This window comes from Macaca nemestrina, chromosome 7, assembly GCF_043159975.1.
Source record: "Macaca nemestrina isolate mMacNem1 chromosome 7, mMacNem.hap1, whole genome shotgun sequence".
NCBI classification, from domain to species: Eukaryota; Metazoa; Chordata; class Mammalia; order Primates; family Cercopithecidae; genus Macaca; species Macaca nemestrina.
In genome coordinates this window covers 145,692,203-145,716,281 of record NC_092131.1, presented here as the reverse complement: position 1 = coordinate 145,716,281, position 24,079 = coordinate 145,692,203, and the positions used below count along the sequence as shown (strand labels likewise).

Genomic DNA, 24,079 nt, shown 5'->3' with positions numbered 1-24,079 from the left:
TATGTTTATCACTGTCTACTTCAAGTAATATAGCATTTTATGAATAATTTAAGAGCCTTTTAGCAGTATAATTCCATTACCCCCCACCTTTCTGCTATTGTCATATGTTTTATCTATAAACTACATTGTTAATTTTAAAAAGTTTTTTATTATTATACTTTAAGTTCTAGGGTACATGTGCACAATGTGCAGGTTTGTTACATATGTATACATTTGCCATGTTGGTGTGCTGCACCCATTAACTCGTCATTTACATTAGGTGTATATCCTAATGCTATCCCTCCTCCCCCCTCCCCACAGTAGGCCCCATTGTGTGATGTTCCCCTTCCTGTGTCCAAGTGATCTCATTGTTCAGTTCTCACCTATGAGTGAGAACATGTGGTGTTTGGTGTTCTGTTCTTGCTATAGTTTGCTGAGAATGATGGTTTCCAGCTGCATCTATGTCCCTACAAAGGACATGAACTCACCCTTTTTATGGCTGCATAGTATTCCATGGTGTATATGTGCCACATTTTCTTAATCCAGTCTGTCACTGATGGACATTTGGGTTGATTCCAAGCCTTTGCTATTGTGAATAGTGCCGCAATAAACATACGTGTGCATGTGTCTTTATAGCTATGATTTATAATCCTTTGGGTATATACCCAGTAATGGGATGGCTGGGTCAAATGGTATTTCTAGTTCTAGATCCTCGAGGAATTGCCACAAGGTTTTCTACAATGGTTGAACTAGTTTACAATCCCACCAACAGTGTAAAAGCTTTCCTGTTTCTCCACATCTTCTCCAGCACCTGTTGTTTCCTGACTTTTTAATGATTGCCATTCTAACTGGTGTGAGATGGTATCTCATTGTGGTTTTGATTTGCATTTCTCTGATGGCCAGTGATGATGAGCATTTTTTCATGTGTCTGTTGGCTGTATGAATATCTTCTTTTGAGAAGTGTCTGTTCATATCCTTTGCCCACTTTTTGATGGGGTTGTTTTTTTCTTGTAAATTTGTTTGAGTTCTTTGTAGGTTCTGGATATTAGCCCTTTGTCAGATGAGTAGATTGCAAAAATTTTCTCCCATTCTGTAGGTTGCCTGTTCACTCTGATGGTAGTTTCTTTTGCTGTGCAGAAGCTCTTTCGTTTAATTGGATACCATTTGTCAATTTTGGCTTTTGTTGCCGTTGCTTTTGGTGTTTTAGCCATGAAGTCCTTGCCCATGCCCAAGTCCTGAATAGTATTACCTAGGTTTTCTTCTAGGTTTTTATGGTTTTAGGTCTAACATTTAAGTCTCTAATCCATCTTGAATTAATTTTCGTATAAGGAGTAAGGAAAGGATCCAGTTTCAGCTTTCTACTTATGGCTAGCCAATTTTCCCAGCACCATTTATTAAATAGGGAATCCTTTCTCCATTTCTTGTTTTCGTCAGGTTTGTCAAAGATCAGATGGCTGTAGATGTGTGGTGTTATTTCTGAGGGCTCTGTTCTGTTCCATTTCCTAATGTAAACATTTACAATTACAGATTTCCCTCTTAGCAGTGTTTATACTCTGTCCTATAGTTTTGGCATATTGTAGCTTTGTTTTAATTTGTCTCATGATTATTTTCCAATTTCCATTGTGATTTCTTATTTGAGCCCTTGGTAGTTTGAGTATTTTGTTCAATGCCCGCATATTTGTGGATTTTCCAGTTTTCCATCCACTATTGATTTCTAGTTTGAATCAACTGTGATTGGAAAATATAATTTGTATGATTTCAGTCTTATAAAATGTGGGGAATGTTCCATGTGCACTTGAGAAAACTGTATTCTCCTCATTTATTTTCATTAACATCTTTGTTGAGATATAATTCATATACTATACAGCCCACTTAAAATATATAAATAAGTTGTTTTTTGTAGTCACAAAGTTGTGCAACCATCACCACAATCAATTTTGCAATTTTATCACCCCAAAAAGAACCTCTGTACCCATTCACAGCCATTCTATATTCCCCCAACACCCTGCACCACATTCTAGCCCTAGGCAACCACTAATCTACTTCCTGTCTCTCCATATTTGTCTGTTGTGGCATATGATTCTATTTTTTCTTTATTATTTCAGTCTTTTTAGGGGAACAGGTGGTGTTGCTTACACAGATAAATTCTTTAGCGGTGATTTCTGAGATTTTGGTACACCCATCACCCGAGCAGTGTATACTGAACCCAATTAATCTTTTATCCCTCTCACCCTTCACCCATAAGTCCCTAGAGTCCATTATATCCTTCTTATGCCTTTGTGTTAGAGAATTGTTTTTTATGTCTCTTAAATCTAATTGGTCTGTAATGTTGTTCAAGTCCCTTATTTCTTTATTGGTCTTCTATCCAGTGGTTCTATCGATTATGGGAAATGGGGTATTGAAGTCTACTTTTATTGTAGAGTGGTCTTTTCTCCAAGTCTGTCAGTGCTTCATATATTTGGGCACTTTAATGTTTGGTACATATATAATTGTATCTATCTTCTTGCTGAACTGGCCCTTTTGTTTGGCTCATATGTTCTTATATAATGTCCTTCTTGGTATGTTTTAACAGTTTTGACTTAAAGTCTATTTTGTCAGATATTACTGTAGTCACTCCTGTTTTCTTTTGGTTACATCTTTTTCCATCCTTTTACCTTCAATCTATGCATATCTCTGGATCTAAAGTTAGTTGCATGTAGACAGCATAAAGTTGGAATTTAGTTTTTAAAAATCCATTCTTCTATTCAATTTATTTTGGTTAGGGAGTTTTGTCCATTTACATTTAAAGTTATTGGGAGGCCTGTTGCTATTTGTTCACAGTTTTCTGTATGTCTTGAGGACTTTTAGCCTCTCATTTCCTCCCTTATTGCCTTCCTTAGTGTTTAGTTCATTTTGTGTAATGATGCAACTTCAATCGTATATAAAGACTCTACTGCTTTTCAGCCCCTGTCCTACCTTGTTTTACTGGTGTCACCAATTAGATCTTTAGGTTATGTACCCGTTAACAAAGATTTATAGTATGTTTTATGCTTTTGTCTTTTAAATTCTATGAAAGAATGAAAAGTGAGTTGTCAACCAAAATTAAAATAATACAGGCCTTTATATTTGTCCAAATATTTACATTTACTGGAGAATTTCATATTTGCATATAGCTTTGCGTTATTGTCTAGTATCCTTCTGTTTCAACTTGAAGGATTTTCTTTAGGATTTTGTAGGGAAGATATAGTGGTAATGAATTTCCTCAGTTTTTATCTAGGAATGTCTTTATTTCTTTTTCATTTTTGAAGGATACTTTGCTGGATATAGTATTCTTCTAGGTGTTTTTTCTTTCAGCACTTTAAGTATATCATCCTACGGACTTCTGGCCTGCAAAGTTTCTGCTGAAAAATCTGTTGATAATCTTACAGATGCTCCCTTGCATGTGATGAGCCATTTTGTCTTGCTGCTATCAAGATTTTCTCTTTGACATTCGACTGATTAAAATGTGTCTTGCTGTGGGGTCTCTTTGGGTTTATCCTACTTGGAGTTCATGGAGCTTTTTGTATTTGTATATCCATTTTTCCTTAAATTTGGCAATTTTTCAGCTATTAATTCTTCAGATAAGTTATTTGTCTCCTTTTCTCTCTCTCCTAAGATTACACTAATATACATATTGGCCCACTCGATGGTGTCGCTTAGCTGCTGTTCACTTTTCTTCTTCATTCTTTTACTTTTGGCTTCTCTGACCTGCTCATTTCAAATGACCTGTCTGAAAGCTCGCTCATTCTTTCTTATACCTGTTCAGCAGGTATAAGACCTGTTCTGCTGGAACCCTTCAAGTGAATTTTTCAATTCAGTTACTGTATTTTGCAGCTTTAGAATTTGTTTTGTTCTTTTTTGTAATTTTTGTTGATAGTCTCATTTTATTAATATATAGGTATCCTGATTTCATTTAGTTGTCAATATTCTCCTTCAGCTCATGGAGCATATTTATGGCAGTTATTTTAAAGTCCTTGTCTAATAAGTGAGAAGCCTTTGTTTCTTTAGGATAAATTTCTGGATATTAATTTTGTTCCTTTAATATGGTCCATGTTTCCCTGTTTCTTTGGATGTCTTGTGATCTTAACGTTGAAAAATGGGTGTTTGAAAAAACAGTCAGTTCTCTCAGTCTTGCAGACTGGCTGCATGCAAGCAAAGACCTTCACTAATCAGCGTGGTGTAAAGTCTTGAGGTTCTCTCAAACCTTTTCTGGGGATGTGTCTTTCCTGGGCCTGTGTGTTTTTATTCCAGTTTTCCATACACATGGCTTCTTTTAAATGTCCTAATTAATTACCTAAAAGTCTCACCTACTTCTCACAGATTTAGATGCTTTATTGTATTCCTCTGCCCATAATTTTTTGCCACCAGGTTCCTGCAGTTCTGTGGACTCACTGCACCTCTCACATTCAGTGGTACCAACCACCTGTTTCTGCAGCTTCCAACCTGATATCCAAATGACGCAGCTGTTCCCATCAGTACTGAGTCAGGCAAGACAGATACCAGTCCCTCAGGCAGGCCCCAGAAAAACCAGAATGTTGCAAGCAAGTCTACTCTTTTCCTTCCATTCCAAGGGAGGGAACTGGGAATTGGGTGGCTTCTTCCTGACTGTGCTGTGCGAGGGAGTATGTGGGGAAAGGGTAAGAAAAACACCATGACATTTCCTACTATTTTGAGTATGGCCTTTTCTTAGTTAGGCATTCTTTTGGTTGCTTCTGCTGACTGACTGACTGGTTTCTAGAGCTCTCCCAAAGCTACTTTGGTCTGGGTATCATATATTCAGTCTTTCAATGGGGGGAGCAAAGGCCTGGAGCTTCCTAATCCACCATTTTGCTAATGCTGTATCTTTTAAAGAGGTGTTTTTTTTTTTTTTTTTTTTTTTTGAAAAGAAAAATTCTATACACACACACACAAAATATCTATAGATAGATTTCACATTACTATTTCTATTTTTTTCTCCATCTTTTTTATGTGTGTGTACAGAGATTCAGATTTCCTTCTGGTATCATTTTCCTTTTGTATGAATTACTTCCTTTAACATTTCAAGTATAGATCTTCCTATACTTAATGATTTCTACTGACCCCTTTTCTGCTTTGCTCAAATTGCTAAAGACCTTATCCAGTCCATTTTTACCAAGATTACAAACTTGGTCTCCCCCTTGTCATGGGAAGTGGGTAAATTCTCTGCTTAGCTAAAGACTACAGCCATTTCCTTTCACAGGTACCTAGGTGTCTCACCCTGTAAATGGTATTTAGATGTCTGCCAAGCATTTGAGGGAAATACGTATGCATGTTTTGAGGGGTCTCTTTTTTCTAGAATTTCCTACTTAAAAATTTGTACCACCTTGGCAGCCCTGCTCTCTGACTCCTCAGTCCAATAAGACTACTACTTTTTGCTTAAGTTCTTATCTCTGTGAACCCACGAACTGGAAAGCGCTTTCAGGAGAAGCTAGTTGAATGTGGATCTAAACCAGTATTTCTGCTCTTTCAAAGATCATACCACTTCCAGTTTCTACTTATTATTGATTATTCATCTGTGCCTTCAAATATATTTTTTAAAATTCACAAATCCAGAGTTTATGTTGGTTCAATACAAGCTACTTTGCTGTTACTAGAATTAGAACTGAGTTATTTTTAAAACTTTTTTAAATATGGGAAATACCTGAGCATGACTAAAAGCTATCAAATTCCAGTAATTCGATAATGGAGAGCAATTTTTATCTACAAAAAAATTTATATTTCAGTTTTAAAAAGTACTTCTTATTACTGTTGTGATGGTAGTCTATAATTCTGTCCATTGAAAGGCTGTATATTAAAAAAGAATATATGGCACTTTTTTTTCCTTTTGTAGGACATAGCAAATGAAGAACATAAAAAAATTGAAGTGTTAAAATCAGAAAACAAGAAGCTAGAAAAACAAAAAGGAGAATTAATGATAGGGTTCAAGAAACAGTTAAAATTAATTGATGTTTTAAAAAGGCAAAAGGTGAGTCTGTCGTTAAAGTTAAATCATCATATTATCTGTACCTTTCTTACTAAACAATTCAGCATTTTTCACTTTAGGTATGTTTAATTTTTGACATCTTTAGGCACTGAATTTCATATAAAATGCATTATTCATATGAAATCTAACATGTATAGTGAGATTAATATGTATGTGTCATCTAAGCAAGTGGATATTTTCACATAAGTAAATTAGTGTAGAAAATGGGACTGGAAAATACAGTACAGGTATGTCTCAACTACAGAAAGTACCACATTAAAGAATGACTATTATCTTAGGGGACTGTTTGCCTCTTCAAACCTTAGAGTGAACATTGCTTCCAAACCACTGTTGCTGCTTTATCTAAAAATTCATAGTTCTGACACTTTCCTTCTTTGCAAAGGTCAGGTATTACAATATTATAGAATTATTATCTTAAAAATAAGTTGGTTCAATACTACCGTTAGACAAAAAGTATTCTATAGGTTGGTCCTTGAATGTAATTACTACCATTTCAAATATCATGCTTATTGGAATTAACAGTATACATTCCTACAACAGAACTTACATTCTGACAATATATTATCCACACATTTTTACAAACTTCCTGTTGTTTGGTGGCCTACTCTTAATACTAAATCAGACAATACTGATTTTTTTTTAACAGATGCATATTGAAGCTGCCAAGATGCTGTCTTTCACTGAGGAGGAATTTATGAAAGCACTTGAATGGGGAAATTCATAAGTGATCCCTACTTCAGTTAGTCTCTATGACAGTATGTGGTGGATACCCATTTTACTTATTGTAATGGTTTGAATTATTTTTACTCTTCATAAGTAATATAGTTGATTATGAAATCAAAATAATTTCAAAGAATTCCCTTTTTAGATTTGGGAGATATAAAACTGATGCATTATTCTAATATGTAAGTTATTAGAAAAAATTTTGTAAAATAAAGCAACAATTTAACTTTTGATTCTGCTATCTTATGACTTATTAGCTATTTTTGAGTTTGTTAAGTTCTTACTGAACGTGACAATTAAGCACATTAGATAATAAAATTCTTGACTCTTTTCATTTACAGTTCTCCTCCCTTGAAGTAGACCGAAAAAGATGCTTTAAAAGAAAATTCCAAATATTTATTTCCCTGGCTAAATTGAGTAAGGAAAGTTCCTAAATACAGAGAGAAGGCAGTTAGTTCACTTTGGGGTAGAGTTCTGTATTAGTCAAGGTACATACACTGTCTTGAGGATGGGGATGCAAACAATGCTCTGTAGTGTGGTAGAAATCGGATTTTCAAATTATCAGTACAAAAAATAACAGTTTGATTAAAATTAATTTTTATCTGATAATTGTTTACAAGTTATAAATTCAGTGATGACTTACAAAATCCAAATAGACAATGGATTCCTACTGCCGCTGAACTGTAAAACAAAAGTTATGCTGACATCTAGTGGTAACATACGAAAAATCTAGGGTTTACCCAATTTTGATGTTATCATTTGTCTTCACAAATTTCACTCCTTTGCTGATACACTTTCCTAAACTCTTCACCAAGCAGATCAATATCATCCTCTTTTTTAAATACTCCCTACAAGAAAAATATTTTGTGGGTTACTTTTGAATATCAGAATATTTCACTAAATGCTTTTAAGACTGACAAAGACATGAGGTTAGTAAAGTTATCGCCACGGTAATGAAATCTGTTCAATAGATTAATGAAACTTTAAAAAAAAATCAACACTTTTAAACAAAATAAGACTTTACATATATATTGAATATTCCTAGACTGACCCAATTTTCTGATTTATCAGCTCTAGTGTAGGAGCTTGTCATATGAATCTGAGCTCTTCTCAAGTTCTACTGCTTGGATTACCTAGATAGGAAGGCACTTCATCTATAGTGTACCCTACCCTTTTCTTTAAATAGCTCTATAATATGATATAAGGGTGAGCTTCGATAGATTCATGCATGGGATTAGTTCTTCATGTGTCAATTCTATGGCTAATCAGCAATCAATCAGTCTTGCAGAAAAGAATCCAGGTTTGGAGCTAAGCCATTTAAGCAAACCCTCTGGAATTCTTCACTGTTCTATTTTTCTTTTCCCCTATAGTATACTGCAAAGGGCTCTTTAAAACAAAATTAAATATTTACTTATCTTGCAATCTAAAGAATTTTAAGGATAACTGAGGTCATCTGGCGCCATTAGGATCTAAAGGATAAAGATCATTTTTGGATATCAAGTTTATTAATCACTCCTGCTGCCTCCACAATTATTTCCTCTACAAAAATATCACATCCCAAAGACATTCCTATAGTTTATAATTTATTTTATGAAATTTATTAATTACATATGGATTTTATCATTAATACATCATTTTGCATTCCTTAATCCTATGTAACCAATTAGACTATCAAAAGTCCTGTGGCCAGGCAATAATTACCTATATATTTATATATTTTTCCTTCCTTAGCACCAGACTGAATGTAAAATATGCACTTGATTCTACTGAATAAAATATGAAATGGCATTTCTATAGCTGAAAGATGGTGATCTTATTTATATGAGTCTAGATGTTTATGTGTCCTATGAAACTGTTACTACTTTTTTAAGACAGGGTCTCACTCTGTTGCCCAGGCTGGAGTGCAGTGGCAAGATCATGGGTCACTGCAGCTTCAACTTTCCAGGCTCAAGCAATCCTCCAACCTCAGCCTCCAGAGTAGCTAGGACTACAGGCGTGTATCACCACATCCAGTTAACTTTTTATTTTGTGTAGTAATGGGATCTCCCTATGTTGCCCAGACTGGTCTTGAACTCCTGGGCTCAAGTGATCCTCCTGCCTCAGCCTCCCAAAGTGCTGGAATTATAGGCATGTGTCACCATGCCCAGCCAGTTACTATTTTATTTGAAGTCACAGTCTCAGGTATACATTAAAATTCACTATCTTCTGGAATTTTAAAAATCAAGTTTAGCTACTTACAACTTCCTACTATAGAGCAGATCTGTCTCAAACTCGGTTCAAGCATGTGCCTATTACTGGTGTTACCAATGACAATGTTTTTATACACATTCTCAGCTTTGGCGTATAAGTACCACAGTTGTTGTAGGGTAGCTTTAGGTTTCATATACTAAAAGGGAAGAAAAGAACCTCTAAAATACAAACTCATGCCATGTGTGGTGGCTCATGCCATGTGTGGTGGCCCACACCTGTAATCCCAGCACTTTGGGAGGCCGAGGCGGATGGATCACCTGAGGCCAACAGTTTAAGACCAACCTGGCCAACATGGCGAAACCCTGTCTTTACTAAAAATACAAAAATTAGCTGGGTGTGGTGGCAAACGCCTGTAATCCCAGCTACTCAGGAGGCTGAAGCAAGAGAATCACTTGAACCTGGGAGGCGGAGATTGCAGTAAGCTGACATTCTGCCACTGCACTCCAGCCTGGGTGATAAATAAAGTACAAATTCAGTAAATCAAGCTCATACCTCTAATAATGTGCCAAGACCAATCATTGTAGATATACTGAAATGGGCCCAGAGAAGTTCAGTGCCTGGACAGGATCCCATCACTGCTTCATAACCGAGCAAGAAGTGAGCAAAATCTAGGCACTCTAAATTCCAAATACCATGTTTTTTTCATTATTAAAGGTCATGAAGATTACAGCTTGAGATAAATCTCACTTACTTTAGGGAGATAGCCTAGTAAGTTTGTAGCATGCTCTTTGAGAAGTTTTAGCCTTTCTTCTTCAATAATTGCATTAATAAATCCTTGCCGCCTTTGCTGCAACTGCCACTCTTCTAGTTCATGTTGCTGGAAATGCAGATCAAATTTTGTTATCACAAAGTACATTAATCTTATACGAAGTTTTCAAATAAAACTACTCATGCAATGAATTAGATAAAATTGATGAACTATTTATGACACTAAGTTCAAAAGATTCTAGATAATATATATTTTATGTCTGTACACATACCTGTAGTCTGTACACATTTTTTACTATCATTATTCCTTTAAAATTACAAGGAGGCAAACAAATATTTTCAGGAAAGTGTCTTCATTACCAAGGGAAAAAATATTCAAAGGAGTGACTGCCTGATACAGTAAATATTTACTGAATGCTTACCATATGCCAGATGCTGAAGAGTTTTCAGTGTAAAACAAAAAGTGAATAAAGAAGATCAGAAATATCTAAAAGATATTTAAAATATATATATTTTAAATATATATATAATATATATATATACATTTTAAAAGATATGAAGCATGAGAATTCCACTAGTATTTCTTAGGAAAGAGTTCTTGAATACTCGTAATCACATCAAAATTCTGGGCCATACAGAAAAGATGACTTGAACTATGTGAAAGAACAGTAATCTACTAAGCCACTGTTAATTTGAGACTGTACTTGCATTCAAACCTAATTCTATCTTAATTCACCCATTCCTTATAAAGAGGAGATACAGGAAAGTTCTGTAATGTTACAGGGGAAAGCAAACTTGATAGATTTTTGTCCAATGGTAGAGTCTAATTTGGGCTAATGCAGGATTTCCTAAGAAGGATCTGGTAGGCCACATTCAATGTTTATCCTAAAAAGAAAAATTTACAGTAAATTAAATAGTTTAGGTAGTTATGAAATCAACGTATCCATTTAGGACAAATTCTGAATAGCTTTGGTGGTAGGAAACTACCTCCTGGGAAGTTTCAGATTTTGTCTGACCATATGATTTTTGTAGAGGTAGACAGAATTATAGATACCTATTTAGGAGTATCTCTGAAATCCAGAAAACATAGTTAGACCTTATAGGATTGTATAATGGTGTTAATGAGTTTCATCATGAAGATCTGTCCTTGCCTTGGGGGCAGAACAAAAATGCTGCCCAATCGAACTGACAAAACTAAGCCGACAGCTTCATATTGGGAACATTTATAAGTCTTTAAAAATTAAGACATAAATTATTTGTATAAGTGTCTATGCATTAGGTGACTTTATCTGATTTCCATTTAGTTTTTAGTCTGATTTCTAGTTAGTTGTCTTGCTAATTTTTCCAGGAGCTTTCTCCTATCCAAATTACTAACCAGGCCTGATTTCTGCTTAGCTTCTGAGAACAGATGAGCTCCAATCTGAAATATAACAGCACTTGTATTCCCATAAATTTCTCATATTTGAAACATTTGCATTATTTTGACTCCTACTTTGTATAGTTTTAAAAGAAGTCATGTAAGTCTCACTGAGTCTTCCTTTTAAAAGTAAATTCTTCTCTTCCTACCAGTTTTCAAAACACCTACATATTATCCATTTGGTTCTTAAACCACGAAAATCCAGTGAGAGAATATAAGTATTTAGTTTTACGGATGAGACATAAATCAATGTGTCCAAAGCCAAAAACTTAATTCCCTCTCCAACACTTAAATCTGCATTTCCAACTAGTAATCTTCCCCTGGGCCACCCAAATCATTTTGGGTGGACAAAATAGAATTATTTGCCCCCTCAAAATCATTTCTTTTCCTCTATACTCTTTCCTTAGGATATCACCCAGTCACCCATTAAAGACGGTAGTAATACACGGACACAGGGAGAGGAACATCACACTGTGGGCCTGTCGGGGGGTAGGGGAGGATAAGGGGAAGGGAGAGCATTAGGACAAATACCTAATGCATACAAGGCTTAAAACCTAGATGACAGGTTGACAGGTGCAGCAAACCACCATGGCACATATATACCTGTGTAACAAACCTGCATGTTCTGCACATGCATCCTGGAACTTAAAATAAAAATAATCAAAAATAATTAAAAAGATGGAATGACAGTATTATTTATTAGTAGTATCCTTAAGTCTTCTCTCACCTCTCTAGATCTCACTGGTCACCAAGCCCCATCAATTCCATATCCTTAATATCTCTTGGGTGGATCCCCTCTCCATTTGCATGGGTTTCACCAGTTGTCACTGGGATTATTATAATAACTTACTTACTGATCTTCCTATCTCCAAGCTTACTCATCTCTTATCTACCTTCAATGCTCTCACTTGAATTGTCTTTCAAAGTGCAGATCTTAACATACAGCTTTCCAATCTTCAGTGGCTTCCCTTAGAAAAGCCCACCTTCTTAAAATAGCATGCAGGGTGTTCATGATCTGTTTCTCTCTCTGCCATACCAAAACATCCATAGCTCTGTAACCTATTATCACATGTACATGACATATTTATAATTACTTTTTATATATTTTTCTTAACCAAGACCATAAATTCATGGGTGACATGGACTTAGTTTTATTTACCTTTCATGTTCTCAATACCAACCAGTGTTTAGCACATAGAAAGCATCAATAAATATTTTCTAGTAGCAAAAATGGTCAGAAAATTTATATATATATTAGTAAACATACTAACATTGTCTGGCATATAAAGCTTCTCAGTAAATGTTTAGTGGATGATACATGAGCTAATTGCTGTTTAATGATAACGACCAAAAAAACCCCACAACTTTTTCTTACTTTGTCTGCAAGGAATTGTTGGCGACGTTCTTCAATAAGTTTTTCCACAGCTCTCCTGTGTTCCAGCTGCTTCATTCTTTGTTTCTGAGCATTCATTAATTCTATCCGATCATCCTCAGCAAATTTAGCTAGCATAGTTTTTCTAAAGTTCTCCTCTTCCTCTTTTGCAGCCTGTAGTACTAATTCCTTCAAGGCCATTTGTTCTTCAAAATCTTGCTTCATCTCTTTTTGCTTTCTCAGTTTCTTTTCTGCTTCTTCCTAAACAACAATACAGCTAAAAGTTAATTTAGTAACTCTTTGCTTACACCAGATTTATAAGGGAAGAGTGATAGAGTTTGGTTAAATTAGTATTGGTTAAATTTAGTATTACAAACTGAGAAAGTTATAAGGCTTTTCATGATAACACATTGTCCATCCCTTTAAAACTAGCTGGATAAAGAATATGTTTACCTTTGGATTGTTTTCTGCTACTCATGAATAAATTTTATATTTACCATCTTGTTTCTTAACTCAGTTTTAACACATAACTGCTTTGAAAAAAGCTGTTACAGAAGCTTTTTTTGCACACCTGAGTTTATTCATCTGAAGTCTATGGTAACTATGAATCATTCTAGATTCTTGATTATAAAAGCTGTCCAGACCACCCATAAGTATTTTTCAGTTTCCAACGTCCTCCTCAAAATCAAAACTGCACTTACCCGTCTCTAGTTTTCTAATATTCCCTTCATTCTCCAAAATTCTCTAAAATTTAAAAACAATTATCTATCAATGACAATCAGTACTTCTTTAGGGAAATTCAAATATAGTTGGAGCAGTTAAGTCCTTTCCTATAAGCTTTTATTTTCTGAACATTTTATTATGAAAAATTTCATACATACTAAAAAATATAATTTTACAATGGTCACTCACTTCTAAATAATTCATGGGCCAAAGAGGGAAAGCCAAGGAAAATAAATACATTGTAGTTAATAAAAATGAGATAGCAAAATTTGTGAGATGCTGCTAAAGCAGTTCTGAGAGATGTTTATAGCACTAAATGCATACATTTAGGAAAAGGTATATATAGCACTAAATGCATGTATGTAGGAAAAGTCTCAAATCAATAATCTAAGCCCCCACTTCAAGAACCTATAAAAAGAACTGTAAAGTAAACTGAAAATAAGCAGAAGGAAGAAAATAATAAAGAAAACTGTAGAAATCAATGGAATTAAAAATAGAAAATAGACAATTATCAGTGAAACAAAAGGCTGGTTCTTAAAAAAATCAGTGAAATGGACAGACCTTTAACAAGGCTGACCAAGAAAAAAAAATTAATGAATAAACAAATTACCAATATCAGGAATAAAACATGGGATATCACTAGAGATCCTACAGACAACAAAAGGATAATACAGGAATACTACAAATTATTATACACACATAAATTTGACAACTTAGATGAAATGGATCACTTCCTTGAGAAACACAAGCTACCAAAACTCACCAAATATGAAATAAGGTAATTTGAATAGTCTTATCACTATTAAGGAGATTGAATTAATAACTTGAAATTCCCCCAAAATAAAACCCCAAGTCAGGATGGTTTCACTGGAAAATTCTATCAAATGTTTAACACCAATTCTACACAATCTCTTCCAGAAAACTGAAGAGGAGGAAACATTTCCCCATTAATTTTAGGAAGATAGTATTACCCTGCAACCAATATAAAAAATTACAGACCAATATTCCTCATGAATATGGATGCACAAATCCTTAACCCAATATTAGAAAATAGATCATCCATTAAAAGAATTATTCACCATGACCAAGCAGTGTTTATTACAGGGATGCAAGGCTGGTTCAATACTCAAAAATCAATCAATGTAACATACTAGGTTAAAGAAGAAAAAGTATATAATTGTATCAGTAGAAAAAAGCATTTAACAAAATTTAACACTCCTTCATGATAAGAAGCCCTCAGAGAAACAGGTATAGAAGAGAACTTCCTCAACTTGATAAAGAACACCTACAAAAAACCTATAATTAACATTATACTTAATGGTTAAAAACTTAATGCTTCCCCCTAAGATCAGCAACAAGGAAAGGTGATGTCTACTCTCATCACTCTTCTTCAACATAGCTCTAGCCAGTGGTGCTGGAAATTTTAGCCAGCATGTAAGGTAAGGAAAGGAAATAAAAATATACAGTTCAAAAAGGAAGAAACAGCCTGTACCTCTGGGCAGAAGACATGCCTGACTATGTAGGGAAAAAAATTCCTACAGCTAACAAGTGAATTCAGCAAGGTTGTAAGATACAAGATAAACACAAAAATATCAATTCACTAGCAATGAGTACACGGACACCAAAATAAAAGCTAACATTCCATTTATAATCGCTCAAAAAATGAAATACTCAGATGTGACCAAACACATACAGGATTTGTATGCTGAAACTAGAGAATCCTGATGAAAAAAATTCAAAGATCTAAATAAAGGGAGAGCCAAATTGTGTTCATGAATTTAATATAGTGAATTTATCAATTCTCCCCAAACTGATATTCATATTTAATTCAATTCCTATCAAAATCCCAGCAAAAATTATTTACAGAGATTCTTCAAAAATTCATATGGAAAGGCAAAGGAACTAGAATAGCGAAAAAAAAATTTTAAGACTTGCCGTACAGCTGCAGTATTCAGAACTGTGTAGTGGAGGGATGGATACATAGGACCGACAGAACAAAATAGAGACCACAGGAATAGACCCATACAAACATGCCAGCTGTGTTTTAAGAAAGGTGCAAAAGCAATTCAACGTTGGAGAAACAGCCACTTCAACAAATGGTGTGGAACAATTGGACTAAATCCAATGGCAAAAACCGTATTTGACTTAAGTCTCCTAGTTTGCACCAAAAATTAAAACACATCACAGACTGAAATGTAAAATGGAAAAGCAAACACACACACAACAAAACACAAAAACAAAAACAAAAAACTTTTAGGAAAAAGAAGGAGAAATTCTTCAAGAACTAGGCAAAGAGTTTCTAGAGTTGACACCAAAGGCATGATCCATAAAAAGAAAAACTGATAAAGTGAACTTCATAGAAATGGAAAACATTTGCTCTAAGAAAAACCATGCTCTAAGATCACGTTAAAAGGATGAGAAGACAAAGCTACAAAGTAGGAGAAAATATTTGCAAACCACCCACCTGACAAAGGACTAGTATCTAGAATATATGAAGAACTCTCAAAACCCAACAATAAATGGACAAACAACCCAATTAGAGAATCAGCAAAAGACACAAAGAACTATTTCACCAAAGGGGATCTTACACCGAAGAGGATGGCAGATAAGCACATGAAAAGACGTTCAGCATCATTAGCCATCAGGGAAATGCAAAATAAAACTACAAGATATCACTACATGGATATTTAAAAGTGGCTATAATAAAAAATTGTTGAGCTTCTGAGGACACAGGAGGAAAAAAATAAACGGTGGCAACACCAAATGCTGGTGAGAATGCAGACAGACTGGGTAACTCACACATTTCTGATGGGAATGTTAAATGCTACAGCTGTTCTGGAAATCACTTTGGTAGTCTGTTACACAGCTGACATGCAATTACCACAAAACCCAGCTAATACATTCTTCAGCATTTATTGCAGAGAAATGAAAGTTGATGTTTATACAAAAAGCTTTACCTCAATGTTCACAGCAGTTTACTCATCAGAGCTAAATACTGGAAGCATTCCAGATGCCCTTTAATGGTCAAATAAAATGGTACATACATACCAATGGAATGTTACTCAGCAATAAAAACTAACAAATGATCAATACAAGCAACTTGGATGAATTTCCAGGAAATTATGCTGAATAAAAATGCCAACTCGAAAAAGTTACATACTGTTTGATATCATTTATATAACATTCTTGAGGCACATACTTTTTAATTTATAATTAAAGGCTTATCCATGTTTTAGCATGATCAGTCTGTCATTCTTTTAATAGCTGAATAACATTTTATTACATGGATATACTGTATTTTGTTTATCCATTCATCAGACATTTGGGTTATTTCTACTTTTGGGTTATTTCTACTTTTAGACTATTATGAATAATGCTGCATAAACATTTCTGTGTAAGTGGGTAGACATAGGCTCATTAATTTTTAACCATTCTTTTTTCTAATACATCCATTTAAAGATAGAAACTTTCCTCGAAGCACTGCATTAACTGCACGTCACATATTTTGATATGCTGTTTTTTAAATAATTTAGTTTGAAATATTTTTCTAATTTCCAATATGATTTATTCCCCTTTTCTTATTGCTTATTTAGAAATATATTGTTTAATTATAATATATTTAAGGATTCTGCAGGTATATTTTCATTACTGATTTTTAATTTCATTCCACTGTTGTCAGAAAACATATCTGGTATTATGTAAAACCTTGAAAATTTATTGAGACTTCCTTTATGTCCTAGAATATGATCTATCTTGGTGAATGTTCCATGTTTGAATGGAATTTGTATTCTGCTGTTGTTGGGTGGAGTATTCTCTAAATGTCAGGTCAAATTTATTGATACTGCTTTCAACACTATATCCTGCGGTTCTGACTACTTAGTCTATAGATTAATGAGAACTATGCATTGAAATACCATTCTGGACATAGGACCTGGCAAAGATTTCATGATGAAGACTCGAAAAGCAATTGTAACAAAAACAAAAAACTGACAAGTGGGACCTAGTTAAACTAAAGAGTTTCTTCACAGGAAATAAAGTTATCAACAGACTAAACATACAACCTACAGAATGGGAGAAAATATTTGTAAAGTATGCATCTGACAAAGGTCTAATATCCATAATCTCTAAGGAATGTAAACAAATTAACGACCCTATTTAAAAAATAGGCTGGCCAGGTGTGGTGGCTCCCACCTGTAATCCCAGCACTTTGGGAGCCCGAGGCAGGTGGATCATGAGGTCAGGAGATTGAGACCATCCTGGCTAACACGGTGAAATGCCATCTCTACTGAAAACACAAAAGAAAAAATTAGCTGGGCATGGTGGTGGGTGCCCGTAGTCCCAGGAATGGCATGAACCTGAGAGGCGGAGCTTGCAATGAGCCGAGATCACGCCACTGCACTCCAATCTGGGCGACAGAGTGAGACTCTGTCTAAAAAAAAATAATAAAATAAATTAAAAAATAAAGAATAGGCTAAGGACATAAACAGACACCTCTCAAAAGATGATATATATGTAGCCAACAAGCATATGAAAAAGTGCTTAATATCACTAATCATTAGAGAAATGCAAACCAAAACCACAATGAGACACTATCTCACATCAGTCAGAATGGCTATTAAAAAGTCACAAAATAATGGATGCTGGCAAGGTTGTGGAGAAAAAGGAATGCTTATATACTGTTGGTGGGAATGTAAACTAATTCAACCACTGTAAAAAGCAGTGTGGTGACTCCTCAAATAATGGAAACAATTAACATTTGACCCAGCAATCCCATTGCTGGGTATATACCCAAAGGAATATAAATCATTCTACCATAATGACACATGCATGTGTGTATTTATAGCAGCACTATTCACAATAGCAAAGATATGGAATCCACCTAGATACCCATCAATGGTGGACTGGATAAAGAAAATGTACATATACACCACAGAATACTACACAGCCATAAAAAAGAACAAAATCACATCCTTTGCATCAACATGGATGGAGCTGGAGGCCATTAGCCTATGCTTATTAATGCAGGGATAGAAAACCAAATACTACATGTCTTCACATGTAAGTAGGAGCTAAATATTGAGTACACATGAACACAAAGAAGAAAAACAGACACTGGGGCCTACTTGAGGGTGGAGATGGGAAGAGGGTGAGAATCAATAAACTACCTATCAAGTACTATGCTCATTACTTGGGTGACAAAATAATGTTACACCAAACCCCCATGACACACAAATTTATCCCTGTAACAAACCAGCACATGTACCTCCTGAACCTAAAGTAAAAGTTGGAAAGAAAAAAAGAAAAAAAAATCTTGGAACTCTGATTGTGGATTTGCCTATTTCTCCTTTCAGTTTTTCTTCATGTATTGTGAAGCTTTATTATTTAGGTTCACACGCCTTTAGGACTATTACATCTTCTAGATGAATTTACTGTATTATCATGAATTGCTTGTCCTCAAGTTGACTTTGTCTCATATTAACATAGCAACGCCAACCTGCTTTTGACTAACGTCTGTATGTTATATATCTTTCACCATCCTTTTGCTTTTAAACTATGTGTCTTGATATTTAAGTTATGATTAGACAACATAGTTGCATCATGCTTTTTATAATAGTTTATAAATTGATGCCTGAGTCTATCTTTTTAGCCAGCTTGAAAATTTCTGTCTTTTAACTGTAGTATACCATTTACATATAATGTAATTACCAGTATGGTTGGATTTAAATGTACTATTTCTCTTCTGCTTCATCTCAAAATTATATTCTTTTTTATGTTAATCATTCTTTCCATTTCTGAAACTTACTTTTAGCTTCCTCTTACATATTTCAGCTTGTTCTTCCTGGTATAATTCTTGTTGCACTTGTTCCAAATCTTCACGTTGCCGCAGCATTTCTTCTAATTTCTGTGTCAACTATTAAATTTTTTAAAAAACATAAATATTTATAGGACCCAAATTCTGTAACTAATATTTCAGAATTTAGTAGTGTTAAAGAAGTGGTTATTTTAATACCGCATTCTGAAGCTGTAGCCTTTTCTCCTCATTTTCTTGAACTTTTGCCATCCGATCTTCTTCTCTTTGCTGCTGCATGTTAGCAAACTCTATGATTTTTCTGTTTTCTTCTTCCATCTCCTCACGTTTCTTTTTTCTCCAGAGAGCCTGCTCTTTCTGAAACTCTTCTATATACCTTCGCATTGCATTCATTTTTTCTAACTTTTGTTGTTTTTCCCTGAAAAGCAGTTACAAGTACGGATTTAACATAAACAATAAAATATAAAAAAGTAATTTCATTTTGTTCATAATAATGTACAGAAAAACACTATAGTTTTTTTCATTCGTGCATGCAACAAACATTTTGAATGCTTACTATGTGCTAAATATAATGCCAGGTATGAATTTTTCTTTGGGTAAAATACTGTGATAGTCTCCTCTAACCTATTAATGAAGTTTTATGCATCTTATTTCATAAATGCTACAAACATTAGCTTTGCAGCACTCTATATTTAAGCTGTCTACCAAAAAAATTCGTCAGAACACATGTCCTCTGACATATGATATGGGCATATATAAGAAAAACAAAGGTTTAGGTCATTCAATCACAAGCATTTATTAATCATCAGATAATTCATTTATTAATCATGCTAACAGAGATGACAATGAGTTGGTCCCAATTTATGTGTTCATAACTAATATTTATTGAGCACTTACTATGTATTAGGCACTGTTCTAGGTGTTTCAGTTCCTCACAGCAAACCTACGATCAATCTAAAGTGAACATTTAGGCATGTAAGAAAGTTAGGATAAACTTACAACCGATCTTCTTCATAGATCTTCCTAACAATTTCATCAATCATGAGTTTCTCTTTTAGCAACTGCTCATAAGCTTCCTGCTTTTTTTTTTCTTGTTCTTCAAGTTGTTTCTCTAAGTCAAGATAGTATTGTGCTTTCACTTTGTTTCGTTTGTCTTCTGCGGCATTCTCTTCCTTTATTATTCTCTTGTGTTCTTCCATCATGGTTTTGGCTATTTCAGCATCACGTTTCTGTTATTCAAACAAAATTGATCTTTCCATTTTCAAATTTGAACATAGTATGATAGTATAATTTACACCAATGTTATTGAATATTATAAAGTCTTTTACATAAATTTTTTCATCTGTCTAGGTTAAAAAGCAAAAGTAAGTTATTATTACCTGCAGAGTGTGAATAATGAGTCAGACCCTAAAGAAGCTTTCCTCTCCTTTCAAGTAGCTCTCCCAGGACAATATCTGATAAGGATTATTAATAACTCCACATTCAAAAAACAATGAATAAAATTATAAGTACTTTCTTAATAACTGTTTAGCTGCTAAAGCAGTCATTATCTTATTATTCTATTTATAAACTGAGCTAGGCAATTTTCATCATTTTTAGCTTCATTGTTTATCAGCTGCTATTTAAAGATGGTACTACCTCTTTCTTACAGGTCTGCTATTAAATGGCTTTGAGCAGCTCCTAGCCTAAACTTTCTTTCCTGCCTTTGGCCCTTGATGTTTCCTCTTTCTGATTTATTAAAGGCCCTTTATCTGAAAAGAATCACAGATGCTATTATGCGTATTTTCTGCAGCTTTTGATTCACTTAAGACCATTCCCATTGTCAAGAGACAGTCTTTCTTCTTGGATGGGTTAAATCCCTTATTTCTTTTGAGCATTTTTCAAATCATTTAATAAAATAAGTTTTAAATGAAATATATTGAGGCAATTTTTTAAACTACGCTTTACTTTTATGATCACATCCCAAATGATGGAATGGTCAGCAGCATCAAACATAAAGAGTAAACAGATTAAAATATGAATACTGAATGTCATTCCTGACATGACTGAAGCCTTTAACATATACTCTGATAATATGACTTGACCAAAAATTGTTCTGATTATCTTCTTTGTACATGCTCTACTAAATTCTTTCTTAAAAAACGAGATGACAATAACATTTATGTGTAGATTACCACACACTTACAGAAAACAATGTTCTCATATTACAGATAAGAAAACTAAGGCTCAGAGAAAAAGCCAAAACTAGTACTTACATGACACCTTGTCAAGTCCTAAAAGTATTTGACTTTGATTTTGTGGATCGATTTTTATTTGGAAAATAGCAATTCTCTTAGGAGTCAGATTAAAACGTCTACAACTACCTTGAATAACCTCAACTATCAGGATAATTAAAACTGCAAACCACTGGACAAACAGGATATTGTTTGTGCTACTTTCTTTTTCAAAGGACAGAACTATATGTCTTAGCAAATGAAGTCTCTCCACCTTCTCTTATCACCTGCCACACCTAAAGGTATTGCTGTTAACAGCATGCTGTGTACCCGCTAGACATTTTCTATACTAACACAATTGTACACACACACCACACACATATATGTGTCATTTATGGCATCTATTCTTAATTGATACCCATATTGCACTGCACTGGTTAAGTATTTTGATATCACCCCTATAAGAGTGTCTGTGTGTATGTACATATGTTTATGTGGACATACACAATAGATATGTATGTGTATATATACATTCATATATAATTGTCCGGCTCTTCTGTTTGATAATGAGAGCTCATGGGATGATGTGGACCCTTTTAATTAACTGTTAATTCAGTAAACCCTATTTTATATTCATACAGCGTAACACTCCTAGTGAGTATGCCTGAGATTCCTTTGTCCAAGAGTAACTCTTATCTTCAACTTGGTACCCTATCAGGAGTTAGAAAAGGGGATAAAAGCAAAGAGAAACACGAGAAAAAGAGACAGCTTTTATAAAACAGGAAAGTTTCCTACATAAAATTATCAAGTACTTTACTCTTAAAAAACATTTAAAAAATTAAAAATTTCATAACATTCTAAAATATACTTATCGTGCTAACAATCTGTACTGTACTAGTTTGTCAATGAATAATCAGAGACTGTAAAGAATGCTGGGAGTTACTGAATATAGCTGGTCATTCTAAGCAGCAACCTGTGCTTCCGAAAGGCTCTAATACTAAAAATGAAATCACCCAGGATTTTCTACATCTTAAGGATCTGAAAATTTACAAATATTTAAGAAATCTAGCAATGTAAATTCTTTACACAATATGACAATTTTTTAAGGAACAAGTCTAATTTTTATTTTCTAAATGAAGCTAAAAACAATGACCAGAAACCTGATTACCATTTGTTCATATTTAATGGCATCCTTTTCAGCAATCTGAGCTGCCCTTTCTTTATTCATGTAAGCTGCTTTTAATTTCTTCTCCAATTCTCTGAGCTCAATGCTGTTTAAAAAAACAAAAACAAATTTAACTGTTAGGACCATAAGAAAATGAAAACCTCACAGAAAACTGAGTGACTGTGTTTTTAATTTACTCAGAGGGAATACAGCGGGTTATTATTTTACATCCATAGGAGAGATCATTCATTATATTTAATGGAAGTCGTTAGGGCATGAGGGCTTACATTTTCTGGTTGAAAAGGACTGCTGTGTTCTACTACATTTATCTGTTTGCTTATCCTGTGTCAATACCACACTATCTCAACTACCGTAAATTATAATACATCTTCATATCCTGGATAAGTCTCCAATTTTTGTCATCTTCTTAAAGACTGTCTTAGCCATTCTTGATACTTTCATTTCCATATACATTTTAGAATCAGCTTGTCAGACTTCACAATAAACAAAACTGGCTGTGATTGTACTGAATTCTTAAATTGATTTGGAAAGTACTAATATCTTTACATTACTGAGTCTTCAATAAACATAGTGTATCCTTCTAATTATTTGGTTTTTTAAAAGTCTATCAATGTTTTATATCTGTGTTTTATTTTGGTAGTTTTATACTTTTCATTAGGTATTTTTCATATTCTTGTACAGATTTTTCAAATCTCATTTTCTAAATGTTGATAATTTACAGAAATACAATGTTTATATACTAACTTTATACCCAACATCACTGAATTTTTTAGTTTTCAGTTTTATTGATGTACAGTATTCAATAAACTGAACATGTTTAAAGGATACAGTTTGTTAAATTTTGACGTATGTATGCACCTGTGAAACCATCACCACAATCAAGATCATGAACACATTCCAATCATTTCCTTATAAACCTGTGGTACCTCTCTTCTACCCCTTTATGTTTGTACTTATCCTGAGGCAAGCTAATTTGCTGTCACTTTAGGCATTATGAATTTTCTAGAATTCATATACATGGAATCATACTGCAGGTACCATTTTTTCTCTGGCTTCTTTCACTCAGTATTTTCAAATACATCCATTTATTGTATATAGTAATTGCTTACTCCTTTTTATTGCAGGATATTATTTTAGATTATCGATATCCACTCACATGCTTATCTATTCGCATGCTGACAGACATTTGAGTTCTTTCAAGTATGTGGATATTGCAAATAAAGCTGCTATGGAAATCTGAGTACCAGTTATTTGTGGTCATAGGCTTTCATTTCTCTTGGATAAATACCTAGGGGTGGAATGATCAGGTCATACAGTAGATGCATGTTCAGCTTTTTAAGAAGCTGCCAAACTGTCTACTAAAGTGGTTTTTAAGTTTTTATTGCAACTTTTAGATACTGGGGGTACCTGTGCAGATTTGTTACATGGGAATATTGTGTGATACTGAGGTTTGGAGTACAGCTCCTGTCACCCAGGTAGTGAGCACAGAATCAAATGGGTTGTTTTTTAACCCACTCCTCCTCCACCCTCTCGTAGTCCACAGTGTCTGTTGTTCCCATATATGTCTATGTGTAATCAATGTTTAGCTCCCACCTATAAGTGAGAACATGCAGTATTTGGTTTTCTGTTAGTTCATTAATTTGCTTAGGGTAACGGCCTCCAGCTCCATCCATGTTTCTG

At 34.2% G+C, this 24,079-nt stretch overlaps 2 protein-coding genes across 7 annotated transcripts in view; one reads left to right on the top strand and one right to left on the bottom strand.

The window, feature by feature from the left end:
* Positions 1-6,780, top strand: part of LOC105489813 (testis expressed 9) — a 73,203-nt gene extending 66,423 nt beyond the window's left edge. For all 5 annotated transcript variants that reach the window (XM_011754941.2, XM_011754956.3, XM_011754948.3 and 2 more), the window contains 2 exons: positions 5,846-5,980; positions 6,645-6,780. In XM_011754941.2, coding sequence (XP_011753243.1) covers positions 5,846-5,980; positions 6,645-6,722 — 213 coding nt within the window. In that variant the 3' untranslated portion in view covers positions 6,723-6,780. The remainder of the gene's footprint in view (positions 1-5,845; positions 5,981-6,644) is intronic.
* Positions 4,841-24,079, bottom strand: part of LOC105489822 (meiosis specific nuclear structural 1) — a 99,793-nt gene continuing 80,554 nt past the window's right edge. For both annotated transcript variants that reach the window (XM_011754994.3, XM_011754984.2), the window contains exons 4-10: positions 22,382-22,484; positions 20,000-20,229; positions 19,202-19,418; positions 18,995-19,102; positions 12,472-12,729; positions 9,663-9,788; positions 4,841-7,569 (exon numbers count right to left, since the gene is read on the bottom strand). In XM_011754994.3, the coding sequence (XP_011753296.1) occupies positions 7,477-7,569; positions 9,663-9,788; positions 12,472-12,729; positions 18,995-19,102; positions 19,202-19,418; positions 20,000-20,229; positions 22,382-22,484 (1,135 nt within the window). In that variant the 3' untranslated portion in view covers positions 4,841-7,476. The remainder of the gene's footprint in view (positions 7,570-9,662; positions 9,789-12,471; positions 12,730-18,994; positions 19,103-19,201; positions 19,419-19,999; positions 20,230-22,381; positions 22,485-24,079) is intronic.